Source organism: Pleurotus ostreatus (assembly GCF_014466165.1).
Source record: "Pleurotus ostreatus strain PC9 chromosome Unknown scaffold_8, whole genome shotgun sequence".
Lineage (NCBI taxonomy): Eukaryota > Fungi > Basidiomycota > Agaricomycetes > Agaricales > Pleurotaceae > Pleurotus > Pleurotus ostreatus.
The window spans coordinates 1,768,557-1,791,904 of record NW_023503163.1 but is presented as its reverse complement, the minus strand read 5'-3'; the positions used below and the strand labels follow the sequence as shown (position 1 = coordinate 1,791,904).

Genomic DNA, 23,348 nt, shown 5'->3' with positions numbered 1-23,348 from the left:
ATCATAGCAAGGGCATGTGTGATTCCGTTGGCCTGGTATTTGAAATAGTACTTGACTTCAGTGATACAAACAGCATCATTAACTGTAACTTTGACATTGCAAGATCAGTGCGGTGTTTTTGATGAGAACTGCTCGACCAGAGGAACAGGCTGTTTGCCCATTTGGCAACTGTAACTTCCTCCATTGAAAGATATGCAGATCCTCTACGCCGACCTCAACCTGTTTATTAATCAAATACAGGTGCAGGGCCAAGGCTTCATGCAAGTCAGGGTGTAGAAAATGTGATGCATCTTCAGTTTTGTGGAGTAGAGCATAGCCGTCACCAAGGTCTTGAGTTAAATGCAAAGACTTCTCCCCTTCAGTTTTGACAAATCCAGGAACCAAAGTGTGGAACACATTGAGTTGGCAACACAGAAGACTCTGCTGAGCAAGATTTGCATATGGGTTTTGATGTTGGAGGATCTCAGCTCCTAGATTACCAATAGTCTGTTCTAGCACCCACTGTGCAAGGAGCACATTTGGCCCTATACAATGGGTTTCAGGTGTGCAGTGAAGGAGAAAGTGAATGGAGGGCCAAATGAAGTGTAATCGGTCCATGCATCACTGATAATAAAGTACTTCAAAGTTGAGACAATACCCAAGAAGGAGTTGGTCAGTGTAAGGGGACACTCCTATTTTCTCTCCTTTCCTTCATCCCATGGACTCTTACCTACATTTCCTTTGTTCCCCTTTGTTCCTTTTCGCTTCCTTTCCTTTCCACTTCCTTTCCGCCCACTCCTTTCGCATCCGAGCCACGTCCGGTGACTCCGGAGTCTTCCCGCACTCCGGACCCGCTCGGACTCGCTTCGGACACCTCGGACTCGCTCGGACTCGTCTATACACTTCGGGGCTCGTCCGGGCTACCTCTATCCTCCTTTCCCACTTCATTACTCCTTGTCCCCACTTCCCCAGGTCGCTGGCACGACTCCTGTACATTCCCCTTCCACTTCATTATCACATGCCCCCTCGTACCTTGTGATATTCGTTCGTACCTGTGGCTGGTGTACTGTACAGTTACCCTTCATTCCTCCCACGCTACTACAGTATATACTTCGCTTCCTAGCATGGAGAATCCTTATCCTGTTCTCTTTGGATTCTCCCTCTGCTAGGTGAGCAGCTCTCTCATGTATTGTAGTTAGTCCTATTCATATCTTTGGATTCTCCCTCTGCTAGGCCTGTGCTGTCGGCCATCTTGAGGTTGCCCTTACAGTCAGCCTTTGATACTGCTTCTGTGGAGATAGACCATAGCAAAAGAAGGTAAAGTGTGCGGACAAGTTTGCAGAAATGAGTCCAATAAGTGTGAGGAAGGATCCCGTGAAGCAGAGCTGGACATAATGCATAGACATAGACGAGGTACTCAGAGGCCTTGAATCCACTTGAAAACTTTTCTTAAGGATTTTGGGGTGGTCATTCAATGCAGTTTGAAAGATAGGGCCTTGCATTGGCAACAAGCTGGCTGTGCTGTTTCCAGGTGTTGATATCATGAAGCACTGCCCATTCCCAATTTTTGATGTGGTCTGTCGAGCTGATAAGGTCACTGTCACTGCCAAAGAGTCCAATCAAGAGGTCAGGAAGGTTGAGTCCATCAAGGTGCTTAGTATCACCAGTGAAACAGAAGGGAGGAGGGAAAGTGAGTTTGACACCAAAGAAAATTGAAACACCAGATAGCCCAGAGTCACAATGGCGTAACTCAAAACAAGTTGGATTTGGTGACTCAATGACTGAGTGGAGACTTTCAAAGAAGTGTGTTGCTGACCCACTGGGAAGTGTATCTGTAAGGGCAACCTCAAGATGGCCGACAGCACAGGCCTAGCAGTGGGAGAATCCAAAGAGATGAATAAGACTAACTACAATGAGAGAGCTGCTCACCTAGCAGAGGGAGAATCCAAAGAGAACAGGATAAGGATTCTCCATGCTAGGAAGCGAAGTATATACTGTAGTAGCGTGGGAGGAATGAAGGGTAACTGTACAGTACACCAGCCACAAGTCCGAACAAATATCACAAGGTACCAGGGGGCATGTGATAATGAAGTGGAAGGGGAATGTACAGGAGTCATGCCAGCGACCTGGGGAAGTAAGGGCGAAGAGTAATGAAGTGGGGAAAGAGGACAGAGGTAACCCGGATGAGCCCCAAAGTGTATAGACAAGTCTGAGCGAGTCCAAAGTGTCCAAAGTGCGGGAAGACTTCAGAGTCACCGGACGTGACTTGGATTGCGAAGGGAGTGGGCGGAAAGGAAGTGGAAAGGAAAGGAAGCAAAGGGGAACAAAAGGGATGTAGGTAAGAGTCCGTGGGATGAAGGAAAGGAGAAAGGAACAAGGAGGAAGAAAGAGGGACAGGGGAATAGGAGAAAATAGAGGTGTCCCCTTACAGTATCTGTATTTATATCACTGTGGGTGTTTGCAGGTTGGCGACCATCGGGACGAAGGAGAGAAAGCAAATAGTGGGGCGCGCCAGGTTTATGCCTACCGGAAAGCCTGCAGAAGGTGTGACAAGTGAATTTCCCAAGGTGGCCTACCCAGCAAGCCAGTTTCACCAACATAATTGAATTGGCTGTGATACAGACCAAATGGAGGCAGCTCAAGCTGAGTCAAGCCTTTCCACCATCCCAGATATGGAGCCCACCTTCATTCTGAATTGCAGTGAGGTGGTAAAGCAAGGGGAACAGAAATGAATCCAGATTCTTCAGCAAGTTGGGACCTGGTATTGAGCCGGCTGGCAGGACATAGTACATCTTGTAGTGCTTGTCTAGATCAAGGTTGATGATAACCCAGATATATAACCAACACTCTGAATGCTTCATGCGATAGAGCTGCACACTGTCCATGGAGAAAAGCAGTAAGGTATTGTCATCCAAAATATCGCCATTGATTATGGCCTCAAGGTAGTCGCTCCCGCAAACGAAGTCGTCATACATGTCTAATTTGCCACCACTCTGACATAGCTTTCCAAGGAGTTCTTGTAAGGGGACACTCCTATTTTCTCTCCTTTCCTCCATTCCATGGACTCTTACCTACATTCCCTTTGTTCCCCTTTGTTCCCTTTTGTTCCCTTTCCTTTCCACTTCCTTTCCACCCACCCCTTACGCATCTGAGCCACGTCTGGTGACTCCAGAGTCTTCCTGCACTTCGGACACTTCGGACTTGCTCGGACTTGTCTATACACTTTGGGGCTCATCCGGGTTACCTCTGTCCTCTTTCCCCACTTCATTACTCTTCGCCCTTACTTCCCCAGGTCGCTGGCATGACTCCTGTACATTCCCCTTCCACTTCATTATCACATGCCCCCTGGTACCTTGTGATATTTGTTCGGACTTGTGGCTGGTGTACTGTACAGTTACCCTTCATTCCTCCCACGCTACTACAGTATATACTTCGCTTCCTAGCATGGAGAATCCTTATCCTGTTCTCTTTGGATTCTCCCTCTGCTAGGTGAGCAGCTCTCTCATTGTAGTTAGTCTTATTCATCTCTTTGGATTCTCCCACTGCTAGGCCTGTGCTGTCGGCCATCTTGAGGTTGCCCTTACAGCTCCTGTGATGTGCAACACCGTTAGAAAAGCTTTATCAAAATTTCTCCTCACACACCTGTACGCCAAAGAACGCAAGGGGGTCTATCTGATTGAGGCTGATGTGGTAGGAGTCCAGGTCATTAGTGATGTTCAGAGTAGACTTGAAACTGAAAGTGAAAGTCATAAGTGCGTGAAAGTCACAACCGCCCATAGCCAAACAGTGCAAAGCCATTAGCCATTGCTGGCGGAGATCGAATCATCAGTTCCCCTGGGTACCCCTGTTGCCTGCACAGTTATCACTGCGCACCATCTGCTATGCCTCCGGAAACATATAGAGAGCAGATTCAGCATACTTTTCTAACTTATATTGTGCTAACTCACCTTCTTACTATTCCAACCCTTTCTCCTGATGAAAATGAGCTAGATTAAAAAAGTGGAGCCTGGGTCACATACATTGTCCTTGTCCTGTTTCCCGAACAGTACTCTGAAATTCTCGGGCTTCTCCATTTGCAAGATCAGCACAAAGGTAAGTTCCTGGCTCCAGGTGATCTTGGTGAGTGAGGCTGGAATTGGCAAGGGAGAAGTTGAGGGGAGGGAGGGAGGTTGGGCCATGGTGGATAGGAAGGAGCGATGTGAATGCTCTGTATGCGCACTACATGGTATAACGCAGCTGCAATGCGTTGACGATGCATTTACAACAAGGTTGGCAATGGTTTGCTGTGGCGCTGCCAACTCATTGCCGATCACTTATGTCATCTATTTGGCTACGGGCGGTTGCGACTTTCGCGCGCTTACGACTTTCAGTTTCAGTTTCAGTTTCAGTTTCAGTTTCAGGTCTACTCTGAACGTCACTATTGAGAGTCCAGTCGCTGCCTGACTTGGCGGAGCGAATAAGGTTGGCCATGATGGGTATTGAGGAAGAGTTAATGAAGAAGTTGGTGTCTGAGTTGGTAGCTGCGACAAGACATAAGGATAGGCTCATCAATCATTCATATTCATGCCTAGCCACTCCGTAACAAAACATATGCCATACACCAGTTCTCAAGTAGCCACATTCAAATATTCAAGACCTGGTGTATGCACATGAAGGCCTGCCAACCACCCGATGCAGGGTCAATTCAGGGTGCGTGTACACGAGCCTTCAACAAAACACACAAGGGTTAGCAACATGCAGCTTGAATGTTGTGTGAACTTAGTTCATGGACTCTTACTCAAGTACGGCCTGAGATGCACACATCATGTCAAGATGTACAAACTGTATGTGGGGCTACGCATCTGGTGTCGCCAGGAACCGCCTCCACCCGCTCTCATGCCACCCACGCACAAACTCGTCTTCTGAGAACCGCCCCACAGCCCACCGCCTCGCCCTCGCCCGCAGCGCAATCTCGTCTCCCTCCGAGAGCGCGAAGACCGCATCAAATGCCGACGCGTACTCCGCCGCCGACGTAGCATGGAACCCTGTGCGCTCGCCCTCAAGGGGCACCACGATATCCCTCAGCGGCCCGCCCGACGCATGCGCTACGGGAATCGCACCGGCAGCCTGATTATAACACCTGTCAGTACAAAACCAGAACAACCGAATACACCGCTGACGCGCGACGCACCATGTACTCCACCACATTGATCCCGAAATGCTCGTCGACCATCGTGTTCACGCCGATGCTGCACTTGCGGAGCCATTCCAGCATAGCTGGGTACGGGGCATTCACCACAAACACGACGTTTGCCTGGAGCAGAAGGGAATTAAATTGACCATTCGAGAAGAATATGAATAGAACGGACTTGGAGCCCTAGCTTCGTTGTCTCTTCCTTCAATGCCCCCACTCGGGCTTCGTCTTCGTCGTTGCGCGCTCCACCAATCAAAACCAGCTTTGCCGACGAGCCGTACTGCGGGTGCTCGCGGAGTAACTCTGCAAAGGCTTGCAACTGCATGGAATGATCTTTCTCGGGTCTGAAGATAATCTATAAAGAGTCAACACCGAGACGAACCCCAAACTCACCGGAACTGCGCAATGCTCAAGATCGTGTGCTCCCGGCCTTCCAGCGGAAATTGAGCGAGTTCCTTGGTGTCGCAGGGGGGGTAGACAATTGCCGCGTTGTCGGGACTCTGGTGGGCTGGCAAGATGAGTTTGAAGGGAAACAATACGAGCTTGTGCAGTATATCGATCGTGATGTCCGAGTGCTTGAGGATCGAGTCCACATGGGCTTTCGTCCACGAAGAGTTCACCATCAGAAACGACGCCTGCCGCAGCGCAGCCGCGTAGTAGTACATAAACAGCCGGTAGTAGCTTGACGCGAATGGGTTAGCGCCCACGAGAAAGCACGGAGAAACCTACAGCAACTTGACGCCGCTCAGCACGCTCGACTCCGCGACCCTGCTCTGATTCGTGTGCCACTTCTTCCTCGAGCGCACGCGCGCGAGCATGTCGGTGCTGATTGTCGGGTAGTGCACATAGGCACCGGCCGGTACGCCGCATAGCCACGAAACGACAAAGAATGTGAAGGCATAGCCCATGGTGTCTGCGCGCGACATCTCAGTGCGAGCGAGCGGAAGGGACACGTAGACGACATACCGATGTAGAGGTCCGGCAGAAGAGATGCCATTGCCTCGAGGGCCACGTACATCGACCCCAAGCTCTGCCCCAGCAATGTGAAGTACGGCCATGTTGTGCTTTCGACCAGGACCCTCGATTTCAAGAACACGAAATGGAGGCTTGATGGGTCGAGAGTAATGGCGAACCGTGACTACCCTCCCACATCAGCGAGCCCCGACGCACAGTTCTCTCGATGCTGACCTTTGCCTTTGCAATAATTTCCTCCTTCGAAGCATCTACGTCCCCGCTATACACAACGAATAGCAGATTCGGATCCGAGTGTTGCATTGCGGCTATCGCAGTCCATAGCACTCGTTCTCCGCCGCCGCCAGCGTTGCTGTATCATTACTTGGATCGTTCAAGCCGAACCAGAAGGGTAGAACCAGACGCAGGCATACCAGTATGGGTGGAAGAAGCCAATGATACGCTTAAGGGATACATCGGATCCGAGGCCAGCTCGTTGGGAAGACTTTCTAGCACGCAGATAGATGCCGCATATTTTGAGGGCACCGAGGACAGTCAAGACCAGAATGAGAGCAAATATGATCATAAGTTTGGAGTTGAACTCTTTGAAGTTCGAAATCAACCACGTAGTCTCAGATAGGAGACTTACCCACGGTCAGTACTGTTCTCTCACGGTCAGACGGGAACCCCTCGGTAGAACCTTCACCTTAAACAAGTTCTCCCACAACTTCAAGGTACTGTGGTGACGGTCTTTCCTTGGTCAAAGCTAGCTCTACTTCGTTCTCAGTAGACTTCGAACCTTAAACCCATGGACTCAGATCGCAAGTCTACCGTATCCTCCTTTTATGGAGGCCGTAAATCGTCAATGGACCCTCTCGGCGCGGATTTCAATTCGCCAGTCCAGCATTATGCGAATCCACCCACTGGTGTTGCGGACAGAGCCAGGAGGGACTCTGCATCCTCCTTCTACAACCCAGAACGAGCATCACGAACAAGCGTGGATTTGCTGAGCGGTCAGCCGAGGCCGAGCGGTGGTTACACGCGGGAGACGTTTTTCCCTGGCGCAAGGATGGAACCCTTGAAGGGCGGAAGGGATGAAGAGGAGGCAGCGGGGAAGGAGTCCCCCTGGGACATCTACGCTGACTTTAATAACGCTGGGCCAAGATATAGTACTGCGTTCGGGAAGCAGGACGCTGCGTAAGTCCCTCTAGTTATCGACGATCTTCAGGCTCTAATCACAACAAAAGATACCAACAACTACCTGCAGTTTCTTCGCCCAAGGCCGAGTACGACGCTACCAGTGCTACAACCAATGGGCAGGTCGAGATGGTCACCGTACCCACCATGGGACCCGAATGGGGACGTGATGAGCTGAAGGGCATGACTAAGTCAGGCCGTCGCGAGGTCAAGAGCAACAACCGAAGAGAGTTCTGGAAACGATGGAACCGTAACGAGGTCGGCTTATGTGGACGATGGTTCAATCGCAAGGCGCTCATATGGTTCCTCTTTGCGTTATGCTGCGTGTATGTTTCGTGCCTGCCATACCTGCTAGAGACAGCTCACTTTCTTTGTTTCTAGCATCATCATCGTACTCATATTCACCATACCCCGAGTCCCCAGTTTCTCGTTCAGCTCTGTCACTCCTCTCGCAAACGCCACGGGCGATTGGGCGTTGGCTGTCCCTGTGACCTTCAATCGCTTTCCCGCCAATTTTTCGTTCCCAGCTTTTGCCAATCTTCAAGTCAATACGCAGGATAACTTCCTGCCTGTGCGATTCAGCCGCCTGCACGCTAGCATCTTTGACCTCGATACTACCGTCCTGGTAGCGACCGGTGATATACGTGGGCGGTCGCTTCCTGCGAAGTCCTTCCCAGAAATTCAGATGCCGTTGAATTTCACTTACGTCGCGAGCAATGATACCGACCAGACATGTAAACGAGTTGCAATGATTTTCCCGATCTATCTAATCTTTTTCCTTTTTGCAGGGAAAAACTGGTATGCTAGCTGCAGGAACGCAATCAACTACTCTGATGGCAAGCGACCGACGGTGCAGTTCCGACTCGTACTTGACATGAATATAGTCGGACTTCCCTCCACCCGCCATGCTTCTACCACGATCACTGACGCTGCGTGCCCTATCGAATTGCCCTCAAATTCCGTCTAAGCTTTACTATCCGAATACTCGCTGCCTTCCTTTTCTCATCTCGACCATATTATATCGGACTAGTGGACATTATTACATTCGCATTAGACACTCACACTCCTTCGGCCCTATTCGTGTGCTACTATTATCATTCGCTGTGTTGCAAAATAATATTTAAACACTCCAGTCGAGCTAGCTACTAGGAAGACGCCGTCGGTCGGTCGTACCGTCACCACACCGGGCAAACAAATCCGACAAGGCTATGTATGGCTCTGAGTATACACCCAGCCTTTGAAATTGACAACAACAATCGTACATTATGTCAAGAACAAAACATATGCTTCTACCGTAGATACATACAAATAGTTTCTTTCAGGTTACCTTAGCATATGAACAACAAATCCGTGTCCTGGAAAATTGAACGTTCAGCGCTGTAGCATCTCTTTGAATTGCGGGGATACACACGATGGGATGAGAAGAGGACAGCTGATATTGTCGACGATGTGAATTTCGGCAGCATTCCGAGGGAGGGATATAGACCTACCTGAGGCTTTTGACTGTAATTGGCGCGCAGAATATCCCTTTGGTAGACGGAGATGAGCCTGGTGAACCCCTGGAAAGCAGCCCCCTTACCTGACGCTGTTCAGAAGTTGCTGGTAGCTTTGCTGAGGGTTTTGCCCTAGACGTATGTTGAAAGGTGCACGAGGTGGGTGATGAAACATCGACTTACGAAGAGAGGAAACGAATGCCTAGCAATGAGATATCAGTGGGCTTCCAGGGTTAAGGGAGAGTTGATACGAACGAAACTCATGGCCCCAGTCGCCTCACCGGCCTCTTGTGTGTCTGCACTTGTCTGATCGTCTTTACACCCACTCCAAGATATCTTGGAAGGGAAACTCATCGATCTCGTAGCAGTTTCCACTGGAACAGACTCACCACGTCCGCTGGGCTTGTCCGTGTAGCCTTAGCGATCTTTTCGGCCTTCGTCGAGGAGGTCGCTGACTTGAAGATCCCCATGGCGGACTGGAGCACTCCGCTCATATCCCCTCTGGCGTAAGAAGTCACCGCTCCCAACAGGCCCTGGCCAATTTCGGCAGCGAGGTTCGGTTCTTTGATCTTACCCTCAGTGGAATACTGACATACCGGATAATCGAGGTCAGTGCTATCACGGCGGATGATACACTGGACATACAACGTAAGGGAGATCTTGGGAACATATGGGTCAATGATCAATGAGTATCTCACTATATAAGCGCACCAAGAGCGGTCCCCGAATGGCAGGACTACAGAAGTATGTTGAGGCTTGCCGACACATTGTTGAAGAGAAACAGTGAACACGTACATCATAAATAGCTGTGAGTCTGCAACCCGCTGGGAGGGGCTTGACCATGATGTCGTGCATATCCTACGAAGAGGTTGTCAGGATCTGCGAAGGCTGGCAGATAGCTAGCACGCACACTATCGGTGATATGTCCGTTTTCTACATAGTCGACCTATATAACTTGAGTGTTATAAGGATCATAAATTCCAGCGACGGTGTGCGCACCGGATAGACGACTAGAGACCAGTCGAGAGTGAGTAACTGCGGATATGTAAAGAAGATGAAGTATACCTTCGTCGAAACCGTCTTCCTCGTCGCCGTCCAGATCTTTCGTTTGCCCTCCATGCCCGGAGTCTGATGACAACGAGGAAATGTTTGTTGAATTTGGGAACGAGCCTTAGCGACCCCACAAACTTACAATGAAAGAAAAGCGAGTCGTTGGGCTGTGCATCGCGAACAAGCCACTCCATGGCCCGAATCTAAAACACTTCTAGCAGAGCACCACGAGAGATGGCCCAGCATACCATATTTTCTCGAGTAGGCAATTGACGAGGGTTAGTCGCTTCATCTGTTAGAACAACGATATCGTTTTCTTGGTAACCGAATTGAGCTGAGGAGTCCAGTCAGTCGATCAGGGGGATCTAGACAATCAAGGATGAGGGTATACGAACAACATAGGAACCTTGTAACATTCTTGGAGTCGTTGATACACCCAGAAAGCTGTCCATCTTGGCCAAAATAGTTGATACCAATCTATAGACATGAAAGGGCGTTGAGAGAATGGATTCAGGGGTAGATAACTCACACTGAGCGCCTTCTTTTTACCATCGCACTGCGAGTACTGGAAATTTGGCTGGGCTCTGTTGTGATGGTGGTCCTCAAATTCGGGGCCGTAGTATTGAGTTCCGGCAGGAGGCCTGTTCGGGGGTCGGTGTGTGCGATAGCCAGACCTGTACGTACTAGATTAGTGGAAAGAGAGTTGTTACAGGAAAAGGGTGTCCCGCACTGATTGTCGTCTTGGTTGTGGTACCCTCCTGAGGGGTTATAGCCCTGGGATTGATGCTCATGCCTTGGGGGAGGTCCGTGAGAGGGTGCATAGCTGCGAAGGCGGGTGTCACTATGGGGGGAGTAAAGGTATGGACTGAGTCTTGCCTCGGTTGTTGTTCGCCGCCCCACTGGGAGAAATCAGACCTCCCCTCATGGTGCCCGCCATGATGCCATCCGTGGGTTCTAGCGTGTATTTGAGTCGTTTGCTTGGAGATAGAGATCAACGAAGAGGTGACAGACCTATCAGGCTCGGGAGTATCACTATGATTGTAATGAGCACTCAAGGACTCCATAAGCATTGTTAACGTTGTTGATCTCACTTTACTGTGGGTAAGTATGCCGGCGAGTATCCTTGGTTGAACCGCTGGCTAGATCGTGTCCGTCAATGGTTTACAGGATGTCCGACGAAGGAAGCGACCAGACCGACGGCTCAGCGTGTGATCAAGTCAACCAGCGGGAGCTGTACTTACGGCTGTTGTCTCCGGACATTGTACTGCCCGTCAGAATAATCGCTGTTCGAGTTCCACATTGTAAAATGAACACTTCAGTCTTCTGATCTCAGAAGTCGCTCGGAACCGTGCACGGTGCACGAATCTAGAATCGGGTAGATAGATAAGATGAAGCGACGATTAATCCGATCGTGGTGGTCCTCACCCACCTGACGCTGATTCTGATTCCTTCACAATTATTGCCAAGTCTTGGAGCTGCGGAAGCAAAAGTTACTTGCCAGCTTCGGGTGATAATCGATAATCGATTACATGGGCGGTTTTCCACGGACACACACCGCCCAAACTTTGGAACGTCTAGGAGACGGTTCATCGACATTGCCGAAAAAAGAGATAATACCCTGTACTTTTCTTTGGTTTCTAATCAGATAAATCAGGAGTCCTCAGGATTCATTTATCACACCCCTACAACCATTGCAGACCAGGGAAAGAGCCGTAGAAGACTACATTATCATCACCGCCCTTTATCCATTTCTTAAAGTCATACCTAGCCGCCGCCGGTTTCGTGAGAGCAAACCGCAAGTTCAGCCGAAGTGGAACACGTCTATGGCCACGATATTGTCAAGCTCGTCGGTCTGCAGCACATCAGGTTCCTGTATAACAAGATAGGGGTATCCAACGCACCTTCAAACCCAGCATCCTCTCTTCGTCCAGCAGCATACCCTCGTACATCCCGGTCAGACCCCCACAAGACGCAGGGTTCGCGGGCGTATACACCACACACGGTAGCTCGCACACTACAGGCTCTTCGAATGTCAGAACGGCGCCATTGGCGAATATCGTGGAGGGGGATGTCACGATTCGCATGTTCGGTACTGCCTTGGAATCGTTCCTCTGCAATCCCGGCGCGGACGGGGGATGGGGGACGCGTGTAGTAGATGGTCCGGGGGACGATGTTGTTGACCTGGGTGACGACAAGGTCGAATGAAGCGATCCCTCCCCAATTTCATCGTCCCCTCCAGAGTCAGAATCCGTCGGCAGATTGAAATGCAATGGCGGCTCGATGGGCGGGCTCCCATCCTCTGCTGAGGCTATGAATTGATTTACCATGTCCACTAGTGCCTCCGCATCGCCCAATTCCTCATCCATCACCTGCGCAAACCCCAAAGTCTCCACGGCGTCTTCGTCAAAGTCTTCGTCGTCAAGGTCTTCGTGACCATACAAGTCATTATCGCCCTCCTCCTCCTCCTCCTCCTCATCGTCTGTGTCGCCGTTATCGTCCCACCCATCCCAAGGATCGCTCACGTCTCCCTCGTACGCGTTTGGCTCCGCGACGCCCGCCGCCCATCTCGCCTTCGCATCGTCCACCTCTTGGCCCCACTTCCGTACATGGAACGGATTGAAATCGTATATCCGTATCCCTTCCGCGCCCGACCGATCAGCCATCCTAAAGCCCCTCGTATCGTGTATCACCGCCATCCTCTGTCCCGCGGACGTTGTAATCCACCGTGTCGACAACTCCGACGCCGGGATCCACCTCGTCGTCTTCTGGCCCCACTCCGCGTACCGCACCGCCTTCTCCACGCCCCCCGCCCGCCTTCCCGCCTCCAGCAGCGCCCGCCGATGCACCACGACCAACGCACTCCGCCACGACAGCCCGTTAGAGATCTGGATGTGCACGTTGAACACCACGATCGATTCCTTTGGGTCGTAGAACACCTTTGGCTGGAACGAGGTGTCCCGTGAATGCGAGAGGTACGGGTTGGGTTCCCCGCGCGCTGAGATGCTGCGGTACTCCATGTGCGGCTGTAGCGTGGGGAGCAGGAGCGAACGCACAGAGCATGCGAGCTCCAGGTCCCAGATATCGAGCGACGCAGGTGGATGCGTGCTCGCTACGACCAGAACTGTCGGGGAAAGGAACACTAGCGACGTATATACACTCGAAGCAGGTGCGGGGTGATCCTGCGAACCCTCAGTTCAATTGTCGCCTTGCAAAGACGATGCCGCACTCACGATCACCAGCTTGCCCTCCATCCACTCGTATACAAAGAACCGGTCGACCACGTCCACGCCAGCATTGGGGAATGTCAGGATCAGCGCAAGGTATTTGCCCACAATCTCAATGCTGATAGCCAGCCGCCCCGAGTCTGGTGCTATTTGATGGCATCGGATCTTGGGCTGTTTCGCGAGCGGATGTGGTTTAGACGTAGATATCTGCGTGAATGTAATATCGACCGAGGATTCCGTCGATGTAGTGATAACAGCAATTAAGTCATGTTCATAGACTGAGAGCCCGATGTCTACAATGGGCGCCTCCACTTCTATGCTCTCCCATTTCGATTCCTCGAACATCTTATTGGGGAGACGAAGGTAGCGCAGCCCAACGGTCTGCATGCGATCCAGCATCGAGTCATGGCTGATAGCTTCTCCGAGGAAGTAGATTCCGCCAGAGAGGTCGTATATCCCCGATGCCGTATGGAGGACGTTGATTCGTTCGCGGAAGTCGGGGCGTAGGATGCGCCACGCCGTCTCGCGTTCTTTGAGGTGCGAAACGCGCTCAGCCAGGGTAGTATCGGTGAGAATATCAATGTCCGTTCCATTGAGTACTTCTGCGCCAGCGAAGTGGGCATCGATCGAATACTGTAAGATCAAGGTGTTTCTGATTAGATCACGGAGAGATGTGTTGACTTGAAGACATCTGATGACATCCTGGATGCGTGCGTGCAGAAGAATACGGGTGATGAGTTCCGGAGGAAGCGAGAACAAGTAGAACGGCATCGTCCACTCGGAATGGTAAGATGAAGAAGGGTGCTGTTCTGGAGAAGGTGAAGCCGACCCCGCCACAACCTAAATATGGTCATAGAGGCGCACATCACGTGATGCTCCCCGAACACTGCAGACCCGAACTAAAGTTTTTTCATTGAGTTCAATCGCAGGCTGCAGCTGCTACTTACCACTATCGCTTGCAAGCTCGACAGACAGCCTGCGCGCCAAACGTTTCAGATCAGAACTGAACTCTGTGCTCACCTGACACCGACTTGATTAGAACTCATCTCACCCCTTTGTCTGGTTATCGAAGAATCGAATCAACTCCTGGGATAGTCGCTAACTTCTCCCCTTCCTCACCTTTCTTCCCTGACGAGACATTCTGGAATCTCAGCGTCAAAGCACCCGAAATCATGGATATTTGCCTCGCTGGCTCACAAAAGTCGCTCATATGGAGAGAATGCTGGAGACCAGGGACCTGCTAGGAACCTGACGTTGCCTACAATCGCATACGTCTCGCCAACTCTCCCCAGCGTTGTACTGGCATTCCTCGTTGCTATTTTGGTCGACTTGCAGTCCATTGTGATTGCTTAATCAACCTAGTGCGTCCGTTTCTATGTGCGTTGATGACAGGATGACACGATCAACGTATAGTCAGCATCCTAGTAATATCATTACACCGTAGACGCGTGTTTTTCGTGAATGTTAGAGACAAACGCGATATCCACCGTGCACTGCGTTCAACGCTACTGCTCAAGGTTCTACCCACACCAATCTTGATCTCGCCGACCAACAGCAATGGTAGATGTCAATGACTTATCTCTTTTGAGGCATTTTCTCCAAATTGTACCATCGACGAATCATCCTCAAACGCGGGGTGACACGTCCGGCAGCTGTATATCATTGCGTTGCCCGTTACTACTTGGAGAAATTCATGGGACCATTTCCCATCACAACAACCCTTCCGTTTGCATTGTTACATCGGGACGCGCATGGCCGTACTCGGGAACACCGCCTCCAATGACATCGAACGTCAATCGAGAATCAACCTGCCGCCGAATGCGAAGAAACATGCTAACTTCGCCGGCACACGAAGCTATAAAAACCCTCCTGGTTTCCCCCAGGGAGGTCATTCATTACTCAATTTTCTTCCTTCTCCCCTCCCCGCTTCTTAGGGCCTTTTGTTCTTTCAGCCTTAACGCCTCCCACCTACGTCGTTTAAGTCGTCCTTCTCGGAACTGGTTCCTTTTGCATTTCATACCTTTCCAATTCGCGTCAACTTCATCCTTCGCCCTTCGAATTCATCTTCAACGCACAGACAATAATGTTCATTACGAGAATCATCGCTACCTCCGCTGTCGTCGTCGGCTTGTCCGCATCTGCCTACGCACATGCCGCCGCTCATCCTGCTCTGGGGATCAAGGAGCCCATGAAGCGCCCTGACGTCAGAAGGCCCGATGCCAAGAATCCTTGTGGTGCTGGCGTCAATATCGCCACCAGCTTGGAGACGGTACAACCTATCCAGGTCGCCGCTGACGGAACCTTTTCCGTTGTCGTGGAAAACTACAATGGGTGGGTGTTATATGCTCTCTTCCCACCAAACTCTTGTGTTGACTGTGTATCTGCAGGGGAATTGACGGTTCCAGGCAATTCACCCTCAAGGTCGATCCTACGGGTACGGGAAAGTCGTTCCAGGCTGGCACTATCACGAAGAATGGGTTGAAAGTCACAGTCAAGAACGAGAAGGAGACAATTCAAGCCAAGCTCCCCGCTGGCATGATCTGCCAAGGCGGTCAGGCACAGAATTTGTGCGTCGCACAGTTCACCAACGCTGCCGTTCAGAAGTTCGGCAACTGTGTTGTCGTGAGTGTTCAACCCATCTTGTCGACGCGGTATATCCTGATAATCATGGTTTCTTAGCTTCAACAGGGAAGCAGCTCGGTCGCTACATCCAACTCTGCGAGCAGCTCTTCCTCTGCGAACAACAGTAACTCGGCATCAAGCAACGCAAACAGCTCTTCCGCGTCGAACGAGACTGTCACCAAAGGTGCCAGCGGAGCAGTCAATGTGAACAAATCAGCTACTTCTTCATCGGCTGACTCCAAGAGCGCGGCTAGCTCTGCCAATGCTGCCAATGCCAACTCTGCCAAGTCAAGCACTGTAAAGACCGCCGTCAACGGTAACGGCGCAGTCTTCAAATCATCCGTCAGCGACGCCAACTCCAACTCCAACACGTCTTCTTCTAGCGCTGCTTCGAACTCTGCTAACACCGCCAACTCTGACACCAAGGTTGTCTCGTCTACCAACCCACATACGGGCGCGTCCACTTCATCCACAGTCAAGTCGGCCTCCACTTCGTCCAATGCGTCGCAATCTGCTTCGAACGCGGCCGCTGCTAACAAGAGCTCGTCATCGGCTGCTGAAACATCCTTCGTGGACCCCAAGACCGGCAAATCAACTAGCTCTGTGGTAAAGTCGAGCAACAACTCCTCATCTTCCTCGACCTCTTCCTCATCTTCCTCGTCTTCGAATACCTCCAACACCTCGAGCTCAGTCGTGACCTCCAACGGTGGAAAGACCGTCACCAAGTACCGCCGTGCTTATGTGAATGTTCCTTTATTCTACACACCCGTTACTAAATACTGATTTCATTCGCTTCCAGGGCTCCCGTCTTGCTCGTGCCATCCTCGATGCCGAGGACGACGGTGCCGACAAGGAGGAGGTTGTAGAGGAAGTCGTTGAAGTCGTCCGCCGATCCTTGATTGACTGGATCTGGGCTTAGACTTCTCTCCCCCTCTCTCGATTTTCAACATTTCAACATTTCTGTGCATGTTTGATGCTTATTCATCTTTACGTTACGGCGATGGAGGATTCTATTGACGCCGTTTGGCGACTTTATTCTTGTTCCTTCGCTCCACCATTTACATTTACCTTTTGCTTCACTATCGGACAGTGAACGCGCACTTTTATACCATCATATATAGTAACGTTTATTACTTTCTTCATGAGGCGGAGATGTTTTTTTATATTGACGTAGGGCACGACAATCTTTATTCCATCACGATTTTAATCGCACGAAGTTGTGAGAGTGTGTTCGACGTGCTGCACGGCTTCGATTGTCTCGGTTCGGTCGGCGTTAGCTTGTAACGTAATCCGTGCGCCGTCGCGCCGATGGTCTCCTCCGGTATTTGCTTCCGAGTTGGGCACCTGGCATTCACCTTGGCATGAGAGATGATGATGATGGATCAGATAGAATCCAGTGGACGGCCACGGTCCTTTCTCTCTACCACACCCAGTATCGACCTCACGAAATCCAGGACTCTGCGACGACTTGGAAAACATGTGGAACAGCGGCTATGATCAGAATCAATACAGTAGTTCAAACACGTACGCTCAATCTCCATGACTGTCCTTAGCCAGAAACTTACCGTGGTTTAGTGAGCAGTTTCGACCAGGGTACTCACCATCCTACGCACCGAATCCAGGAAGGTGAGTTTCTTGTTTGTGGCTCAACTATTTGTGAAGCAAGCCACTTGCCAGATACTCGGGACCTCCTGGGTCTGGGTACGTTACTCGATTAGTGTAGTTTATGCGGCAGTTGTTCACACTTATGCCCTAGGTATCAAGGCGCCAGACCTGTGGCCTCGCTGTGGGGAAGCGAGCAAGGGGCGCCGTCTGGGTGAGTCCATTTGACGTTGAAGTGTTCGGGCTCGCTCATTACAGAACTATATCCCAAAGCTACTATCCTCCACCACCAGGTCCCCCACCCACTTCACGAGCCACTTATCCGGGTGAAGGATACGGATATCCAAACCAGAACGATGACCAGTGTGTTATATTTCTTAATTTCCAATGTTTCCAGATTAATCCCATCCTTAGGCCTGGCTATCAGCATTACCCACCACCAAGTACCTCTGACCTCGTAGACGACATAGTAATCCGCTGACATACTTCGGACTTAGGCCATCCACCAAACAGGCCTCCCACTGATACCCAATATTATGGTCCCGAATTCGAAGACCAGCAACATAATCGATCGCAGCCAAGTTTCCAATACTCTCAATGCAACGGAAGGAAGAAAGCTCTTAGCGTATGCGTGCTAATCTCTTCTTCAACGTTGTTCTGACTTCATGCTCACAGATTGGTATCAACTACTTCGGTCAAGACGGCGAGCTTTCTGGATGCATCAACGACGTTAAGAACATTACAAGATTCTTGTGCAGTTCGTACACTCTTTTCAGATTTTGAATGAAAGGCCCACCTTGCTGCCCCAACACTGTAGCACAATTTGGGTACAACGAAGACGATATCGTGATTTTAACGGATGATGCGACCAATCCTCGACAATTACCCACTCGGGATAATATTGTAAGTTTGCGACTGGCCCTTGAGATAGGATAATGAGAGTACATTAGATCCATGCCATGCGATGGCTCGTCAGCGACGCGCAGCCCAACGACTCCCTTTTCTTCCATTGTGAGCTGTAAAATGACTTCTTGTCATTTTCGACTCTGACTCCATCTATTGCCGCCAGACTCCGGGCACGGAGGTCAGACGAAAGATCTAGACGGTGATGAAGAAGATGGGTTTGACGAAGGTATGTCGAAATGACGTTCACTCTTTGTGCGACTCCTGACGTAATTCTGGTTGTCAGTAATCTATCCAGTACGAATCTTCCTTTCACTCGTGTTACTATTCGATACGTACTTAGCTTCATTGTCACCTTTGGATCCCAGGTTGATTTCCAAGAAAGTGGACATATCGTTGATGACGTGCGTACTATTGTGTCGTCTTCACACTATAGTTATCAACGTCGTCCACACAGGAAATGCATGAGATAATGGTCAGGCCTCTGCCACCGGGCTGCAGGCTCACAGCTATTTATGATGTACGTATTACGGCTACCAATGATGTCCAAGGCTCAATGTATTACCTTCCAGTCTTGCCACTCTGGAACCGCCCTTGGTGAGTAGCTCAGGCAATAGGACTTTGCACTGATAACTAATTCAGCCTCTCAGATCTACCTTACATTGTGCGTCTAAAGTATTAGTGTGCGACGTCTGAATGCAACCTCATAGCGTTGTAGTATTCCACCGAAGGTAAAATCAAGGAACCTAACCTCGCTGCCGAAGTTGGTCAGGGTCTCCTGGGAGCCGTGACTTCCTACGCCAGAGGCGATATGGGCGGGGTATTCCAGTCCGCCATGGGGATTTTCAAGTCGGCAACCTCCTCAACCAAGGCCGAAAAGATCACCAAGGCCACCCGGACAAGTCCAGCAGATGTGGTAGGTTGAGGCAAGTTTAGATAATTCTTCCTTTGTTGATCACTCCCTTAGATTTCTTGGAGCGGATGTAAGGATGATCAGACGAGTGCTGACACGCAAGAAGCCGGCCAGGCGACTGGGGCTATGAGCTTTGTTAGTGCTACCTTTGTCCTCTTCAGCGTTGGATCACCTATAATGATTGTGAATTGCTAGGCTTTTGTCTCCGCTCTCAGTAAGTCGCAACACGATCTCGTTCACCGTCCCGGCGTGACGCATCAACACAGAGGAAAATCCTCAACAAAGCTACCAACAGCTTCTGAACAGCGTCAGGTACTAAATTAGTTGTATCTAACCAAAATATCGACTCATCCTTGGTCCCAGAACCATCCTACGTGACAATTACAGTCAAAAGCCGCAGGTACGTCCTTCCTTAGCTCAGGAATGCGAACCGAGATTCATCTTGACCGCCGACAGCTCTCAGCTTCTCATCCCATGGTGAGTACCTGACCAGGCATTCAGATACCAACCTCACCGTTTCGCATTGGCTAGGATACTGACCTGCTATTCATATGCTAACGTTGAGGGGCACGGAATAGGTGGAAGTATCTTTTGTGCAGCGCTATCTGTAATACATCAGTTCCTGGAGAAGTACTCCTGCGGCGCTCCGTCCGCACCAGCCGTCGCTTTGCTTAAGTATCCACCGGGACGCTAGTGGCTTTGGTGAACTTGCAGTGAGTTCAACGTTCCACGTGGCCGATGCCGATGGTCATTCCGATCAACCAAGGGTCCTTGATCAGGGAACTTCAGGGAACCGGTAACAATGTGGGGTAAAGATAACCGGTGTGGAGAAGTGCATTTAAGAGACGCTGACATATATATCTTCCCAAGAACTCTTACATCTTTGACCCGCACAAACCTAGTTCATCCATGGCAGTACCAGAAACAGCAGTGGCGCCCAAGAAATGGAGCGCACATATGATCGACATCTACTCTAGGAGGAATGCATACGGTCCTATTCTTGGTACCGTCTCCCCTGCTGAGATCGAAGCTAAGGCCAAGGAAGCAAGAAAAGAGTATCCTGGTACGCGTCCTCGTTATCGATCTTATCGCCTCTCATCATGAACCGTTAATTCCTGGGACAGGCTCGTTCATGTACGCGGGAGGGAGTGCTGGCACCAATTCCACCTACGCAGCCAATCTGAGCATCTTCGATCAGTACAAGCTAATCCCCCGTATGCTTGTAGACGCAACCAATCGTAATCTTCAGGTGTGTGCTTACCCAATGAAGGGGAGTTACAAAAATCCAATTCAGTCTTATATATAGACCACGCTCTTTGGTGTGAAATACCCTTCGCCTATCCTTCTCGCGCCCATCGGTGTTCAAGGTGTCTGCCATGCGGACGGTGAATTGGGATCAGCCCGGGCAGCATCCAAGATGGGCGTCCCGTTCATTATGAGCTCCGCCTCCTCTAGGACGATTGAAGACACAGCCAAAGCTAGTGGCTCTGGTCCTAGATGGTATCAGCTCTATTGGTAAGCCGTTTACCACTCCTCCTTGAATCACTCACAGGAAATATTTCAAGGCCGCGATCTAACGACGTTACTTTGTCCCTCCTTTCTCGCGTCAAGGCAAATGGGTTTACTGCACTTGTAGTAACCCTAGACACGTTCCTCCTTGGTTGGCGCCCACACGATCTCCAGGATTCATATCTCCCGTTCTTCCACGGTATTGGAGTACAGGTTGGCACGTCAGACCCCGTGTTCATGGCTAGGTACGGCAGACAACCAATAACCGATATCCCCGAGTTCCCGTACGACCCAAAGAAGCTGGACGCGGCCTATGCCAGTGGAGACGAGAAAGTCAAAGATGCCGTTTTCTTTGGTATGGAGTACCTCAAGGAAACCAATTCGGGTCTGTTTAGGAAGTGGGAAGACCTCAAGTTCCTTCGGGATAATTGGGACGGGCCTTTGGTCCTGAAAGGGATTCAGTCTGTTGGGGTGAGTACCCATCCCCCATAACATTGATATCATACTGATGGCACGGGTAACTAGGATGCGGAGAGGGCGATCGAATGCGGAGTGGATGGTATCATTGTATCTAACCATGGTAAGTTAAACGACAAACCCTTGTGCTCACGTCCCGATGTAACAACCATCTACCACTTAGGCGGCCGCCAAATTGACGGTGCAATCCCGTCCTTATATGCCCTTGACAAGATCATGCAATCTCCCGTCATCCTCGAGGCCCAGAAGAGCGGAAAGCTTACCGTCTTGTTCGATTCCGGGATTCGGACTGGCAGTGACATTATCAAGGCTCTCGCACTAGGCGCACAGGGCGTGTTGCGTACGTACTTCTGTGTTGTATTCCACCGTGATGCTGAAGAGTGCTTGTATCTCAGTCGCTCGTCCTTATCTATACGGCTTGATGATTGGGGGTCAAGATGGCGTGGAGGAGGTCATCAAGAACACTCTCGCCGATCTAGAAATCTCGATGGGTCTTATTGGCTTTACGGGGATTGATGAAATCATCGGTAGTCGAGACAAAGTCCTCTTGCATGCCTCTAAATTATGATAGACGCACCCCACCAATGTACTAAACTAAACTGACTTCTTCTATTTACTTGACCATGTCGTTTCTGTATCTGGGGTATAGTTCCGCGTTGCGCGGGAACTATATTCAAATGAGTACCTAGTATGGTTCCCTGGAACACATGGCCCACAGACCCAGCGCTAGATAACGAATATAAATACTAGGAACCTATTGGCGACTTGGCAACATTGACTGCTCTTTCAAATTCTCCCATCTAACTCGCCCATCCCATCGTCTCAGGATGAGCATAAGATTGGTGAGCCCATCGTTCCCCCTCGTCAAACCCCGACGTAGACCTTCTCTCTCAGTCAGCAGGTATGTTTTGTCCAATGAACTCAGCGGCTCCACGAGTGTAACTTTACCACCGCTTTGATAGAAGAACTTGAAGGTTGGTGGCTACATCGTCTGCTGCTATGAATCAAGTTCAAACTTGCATAATAAGAATATCGCAGTGTCTTCCAAGGTTTTGATAGAGGTGAGTCCGACAGAAATTCCACAAAGTCAACCATAACTGAAGGTGTATCTGGAAAGACAATAACGGCTATGTAACCACGGACGAACTAGCCGATGTCATGAGGGCGTTGGGCCGCCACGCGACAGACGAGCAAATACGTTCCATGATACAGCAGGTATCTGCATCAACCCCTTATAGAATGGGTCGGCTTCTTGCGTTAATTGTTACATCTATAGGTCGATTTGAATCGCAACGGGTCAATAGAATTCAACGAATTCTTAGCTCTTGTCGCGAGAAATCCCACTGATCCAGACTACGAACTATTGAGCGCTTTCAAAGAATTCGATCAGAACGGCGACGGCTTCGTCACTGCCGACGAGTTAAAGCGGGTTATGCATGGTATAGGTAGGAAGTGCACGTCCTTCGGGTTGTTAATCCATCTGACCGTCTCAATAGGAGAACCTCTAACGGATCGTGAAATTGCAACTATGATTGCTGAAACTGATCTCGACCACGATGGGAAGGTCAACTACGAGGGTACGTTCTGGAGTCTTTTATGAGTCGTAGCTAAGGGAGGCTCTTAGAGTTTATCAGGGTGGGTATATTGCAGCGATATGAACCAGCGAAACTGATTCAGGTCTAGATGATGAACGCTTGATGGATTTCTGTTGGACTACTTGTGAAGGCTCCCATTTGTGGTAGTACGTCGAGATTATTCTTATCCTCATCCGGGAGCTCAGCTTAGGGGATTCCCATAGATAATCAGTGCCGAAGTACGATTCTGACGACGCATGCTTGTTTTCTGCTCCCCTTGTAAGCATAATAGCATGGACATAACGAATTACCTCCATCCATGGTGCACTCAACGTCGAGGGCGAGGATTTGTTCCAAAGGAGTGAAGCATTAACTTTGGGTGGTATATTTCTACATCGAGGGGATAGTATGTGACACGAGAACGCTTCAAATCAAGTGCATCCCCAGGCATGCCTGTGTTTCCTACGATCACTGAATCACTCAGCGATAAGATAATAAGGCAAACGCAATTGCTCTTTGTAACTTCTGACTCCTCTTACTAAATTACCGCATTGTGTGAGTACAAGACCAAGAAGCTTTGTGTTAGCGTTGTTCTGAACTACTAACTGATAGACGCGAGTCAACACCCCTGACTCCTGATCTGGTTCGACCTCCGTTGATCTCCGCTTCGGATAATGCCGG

General features: G+C 50.2%; 8 protein-coding genes across 8 annotated transcripts; 4 read left to right on the top strand and 4 right to left on the bottom strand.

Annotated features, from left to right (window-relative positions):
• Positions 1 to 3,559: 3,559 nt before the first annotated feature.
• PC9H_010934 (uncharacterized protein) lies at positions 3,560 to 4,157 on the bottom strand (the record flags this gene model as incomplete). The annotated part of the gene is made up of 5 exons (XM_036780424.1): positions 3,560 to 3,568; positions 3,622 to 3,786; positions 3,853 to 3,858; positions 3,927 to 3,944; positions 3,999 to 4,157. The coding sequence occupies 5 exons, from the start codon at positions 4,155 to 4,157 to the stop codon at positions 3,560 to 3,562; spliced, it is 357 nt and encodes a 118-aa protein (XP_036627807.1).
• A 655-nt stretch (positions 4,158 to 4,812) lies between these two features.
• ALG11 (asparagine-linked glycosylation protein) lies at positions 4,813 to 6,689 on the bottom strand (the record flags this gene model as incomplete). The annotated part of the gene is made up of 8 exons (XM_036780423.1): positions 4,813 to 5,085; positions 5,150 to 5,272; positions 5,328 to 5,496; positions 5,546 to 5,833; positions 5,882 to 6,065; positions 6,119 to 6,290; positions 6,341 to 6,476; positions 6,538 to 6,689. The coding sequence occupies 8 exons, from the start codon at positions 6,687 to 6,689 to the stop codon at positions 4,813 to 4,815; spliced, it is 1,497 nt and encodes a 498-aa protein (XP_036627806.1).
• A 222-nt stretch (positions 6,690 to 6,911) lies between these two features.
• Positions 6,912 to 8,267, top strand: PC9H_010932 (uncharacterized protein; the record flags this gene model as incomplete). The annotated part of the gene is made up of 4 exons (XM_036780422.1): positions 6,912 to 7,300; positions 7,351 to 7,626; positions 7,682 to 8,034; positions 8,089 to 8,267. 4 exons carry the CDS (start codon positions 6,912 to 6,914, stop codon positions 8,265 to 8,267), a joined length of 1,197 nt encoding a protein of 398 aa, XP_036627805.1.
• Positions 8,268 to 8,875: 608 nt separating this feature from the next.
• Positions 8,876 to 10,913, bottom strand: MCA1_7 (Ca(2+)-dependent cysteine protease; the record flags this gene model as incomplete). The annotated part of the gene is made up of 17 exons (XM_036780421.1): positions 8,876 to 8,925; positions 8,977 to 8,995; positions 9,049 to 9,129; positions 9,183 to 9,380; positions 9,439 to 9,452; positions 9,505 to 9,529; positions 9,589 to 9,651; positions 9,704 to 9,739; positions 9,793 to 9,803; positions 9,859 to 9,921; positions 9,986 to 10,046; positions 10,092 to 10,177; positions 10,239 to 10,320; positions 10,373 to 10,517; positions 10,574 to 10,666; positions 10,710 to 10,820; positions 10,855 to 10,913. The coding sequence occupies 17 exons, from the start codon at positions 10,911 to 10,913 to the stop codon at positions 8,876 to 8,878; spliced, it is 1,197 nt and encodes a 398-aa protein (XP_036627804.1).
• A 731-nt stretch (positions 10,914 to 11,644) lies between these two features.
• Positions 11,645 to 13,838, bottom strand: PC9H_010930 (uncharacterized protein; the record flags this gene model as incomplete). Its single annotated transcript, XM_036780420.1, has 3 exons — positions 11,645 to 11,695; positions 11,745 to 13,022; positions 13,074 to 13,838. 3 exons carry the CDS (start codon positions 13,836 to 13,838, stop codon positions 11,645 to 11,647), a joined length of 2,094 nt encoding a protein of 697 aa, XP_036627803.1.
• Positions 13,839 to 15,150: 1,312 nt separating this feature from the next.
• Positions 15,151 to 16,608, top strand: PC9H_010929 (uncharacterized protein; the record flags this gene model as incomplete). The annotated part of the gene is made up of 3 exons (XM_036780419.1): positions 15,151 to 15,398; positions 15,455 to 15,737; positions 16,489 to 16,608. The coding sequence occupies 3 exons, from the start codon at positions 15,151 to 15,153 to the stop codon at positions 16,606 to 16,608; spliced, it is 651 nt and encodes a 216-aa protein (XP_036627802.1).
• A 1,642-nt stretch (positions 16,609 to 18,250) lies between these two features.
• PC9H_010928 (uncharacterized protein) lies at positions 18,251 to 21,661 on the top strand (the record flags this gene model as incomplete). Its single annotated transcript, XM_036780418.1, has 19 exons — positions 18,251 to 18,302; positions 18,361 to 18,423; positions 18,493 to 18,598; positions 18,696 to 18,714; positions 18,767 to 18,791; positions 18,845 to 18,858; positions 18,913 to 19,110; positions 19,162 to 19,242; positions 19,303 to 19,321; positions 19,374 to 19,419; positions 19,471 to 19,507; positions 19,564 to 19,584; positions 19,978 to 20,170; positions 20,232 to 20,356; positions 20,414 to 20,622; positions 20,673 to 21,087; positions 21,142 to 21,196; positions 21,257 to 21,433; positions 21,489 to 21,661. The coding sequence occupies 19 exons, from the start codon at positions 18,251 to 18,253 to the stop codon at positions 21,659 to 21,661; spliced, it is 2,028 nt and encodes a 675-aa protein (XP_036627801.1).
• Positions 21,662 to 21,920: 259 nt separating this feature from the next.
• On the top strand, positions 21,921 to 22,717 carry CALML3 (calmodulin-like 3; the record flags this gene model as incomplete). Its single annotated transcript, XM_036780417.1, has 8 exons — positions 21,921 to 21,935; positions 21,988 to 21,994; positions 22,056 to 22,067; positions 22,122 to 22,154; positions 22,211 to 22,308; positions 22,370 to 22,538; positions 22,590 to 22,670; positions 22,701 to 22,717. The coding sequence occupies 8 exons, from the start codon at positions 21,921 to 21,923 to the stop codon at positions 22,715 to 22,717; spliced, it is 432 nt and encodes a 143-aa protein (XP_036627800.1).
• Between the last annotated feature and the right edge of the window lie 631 nt (positions 22,718 to 23,348).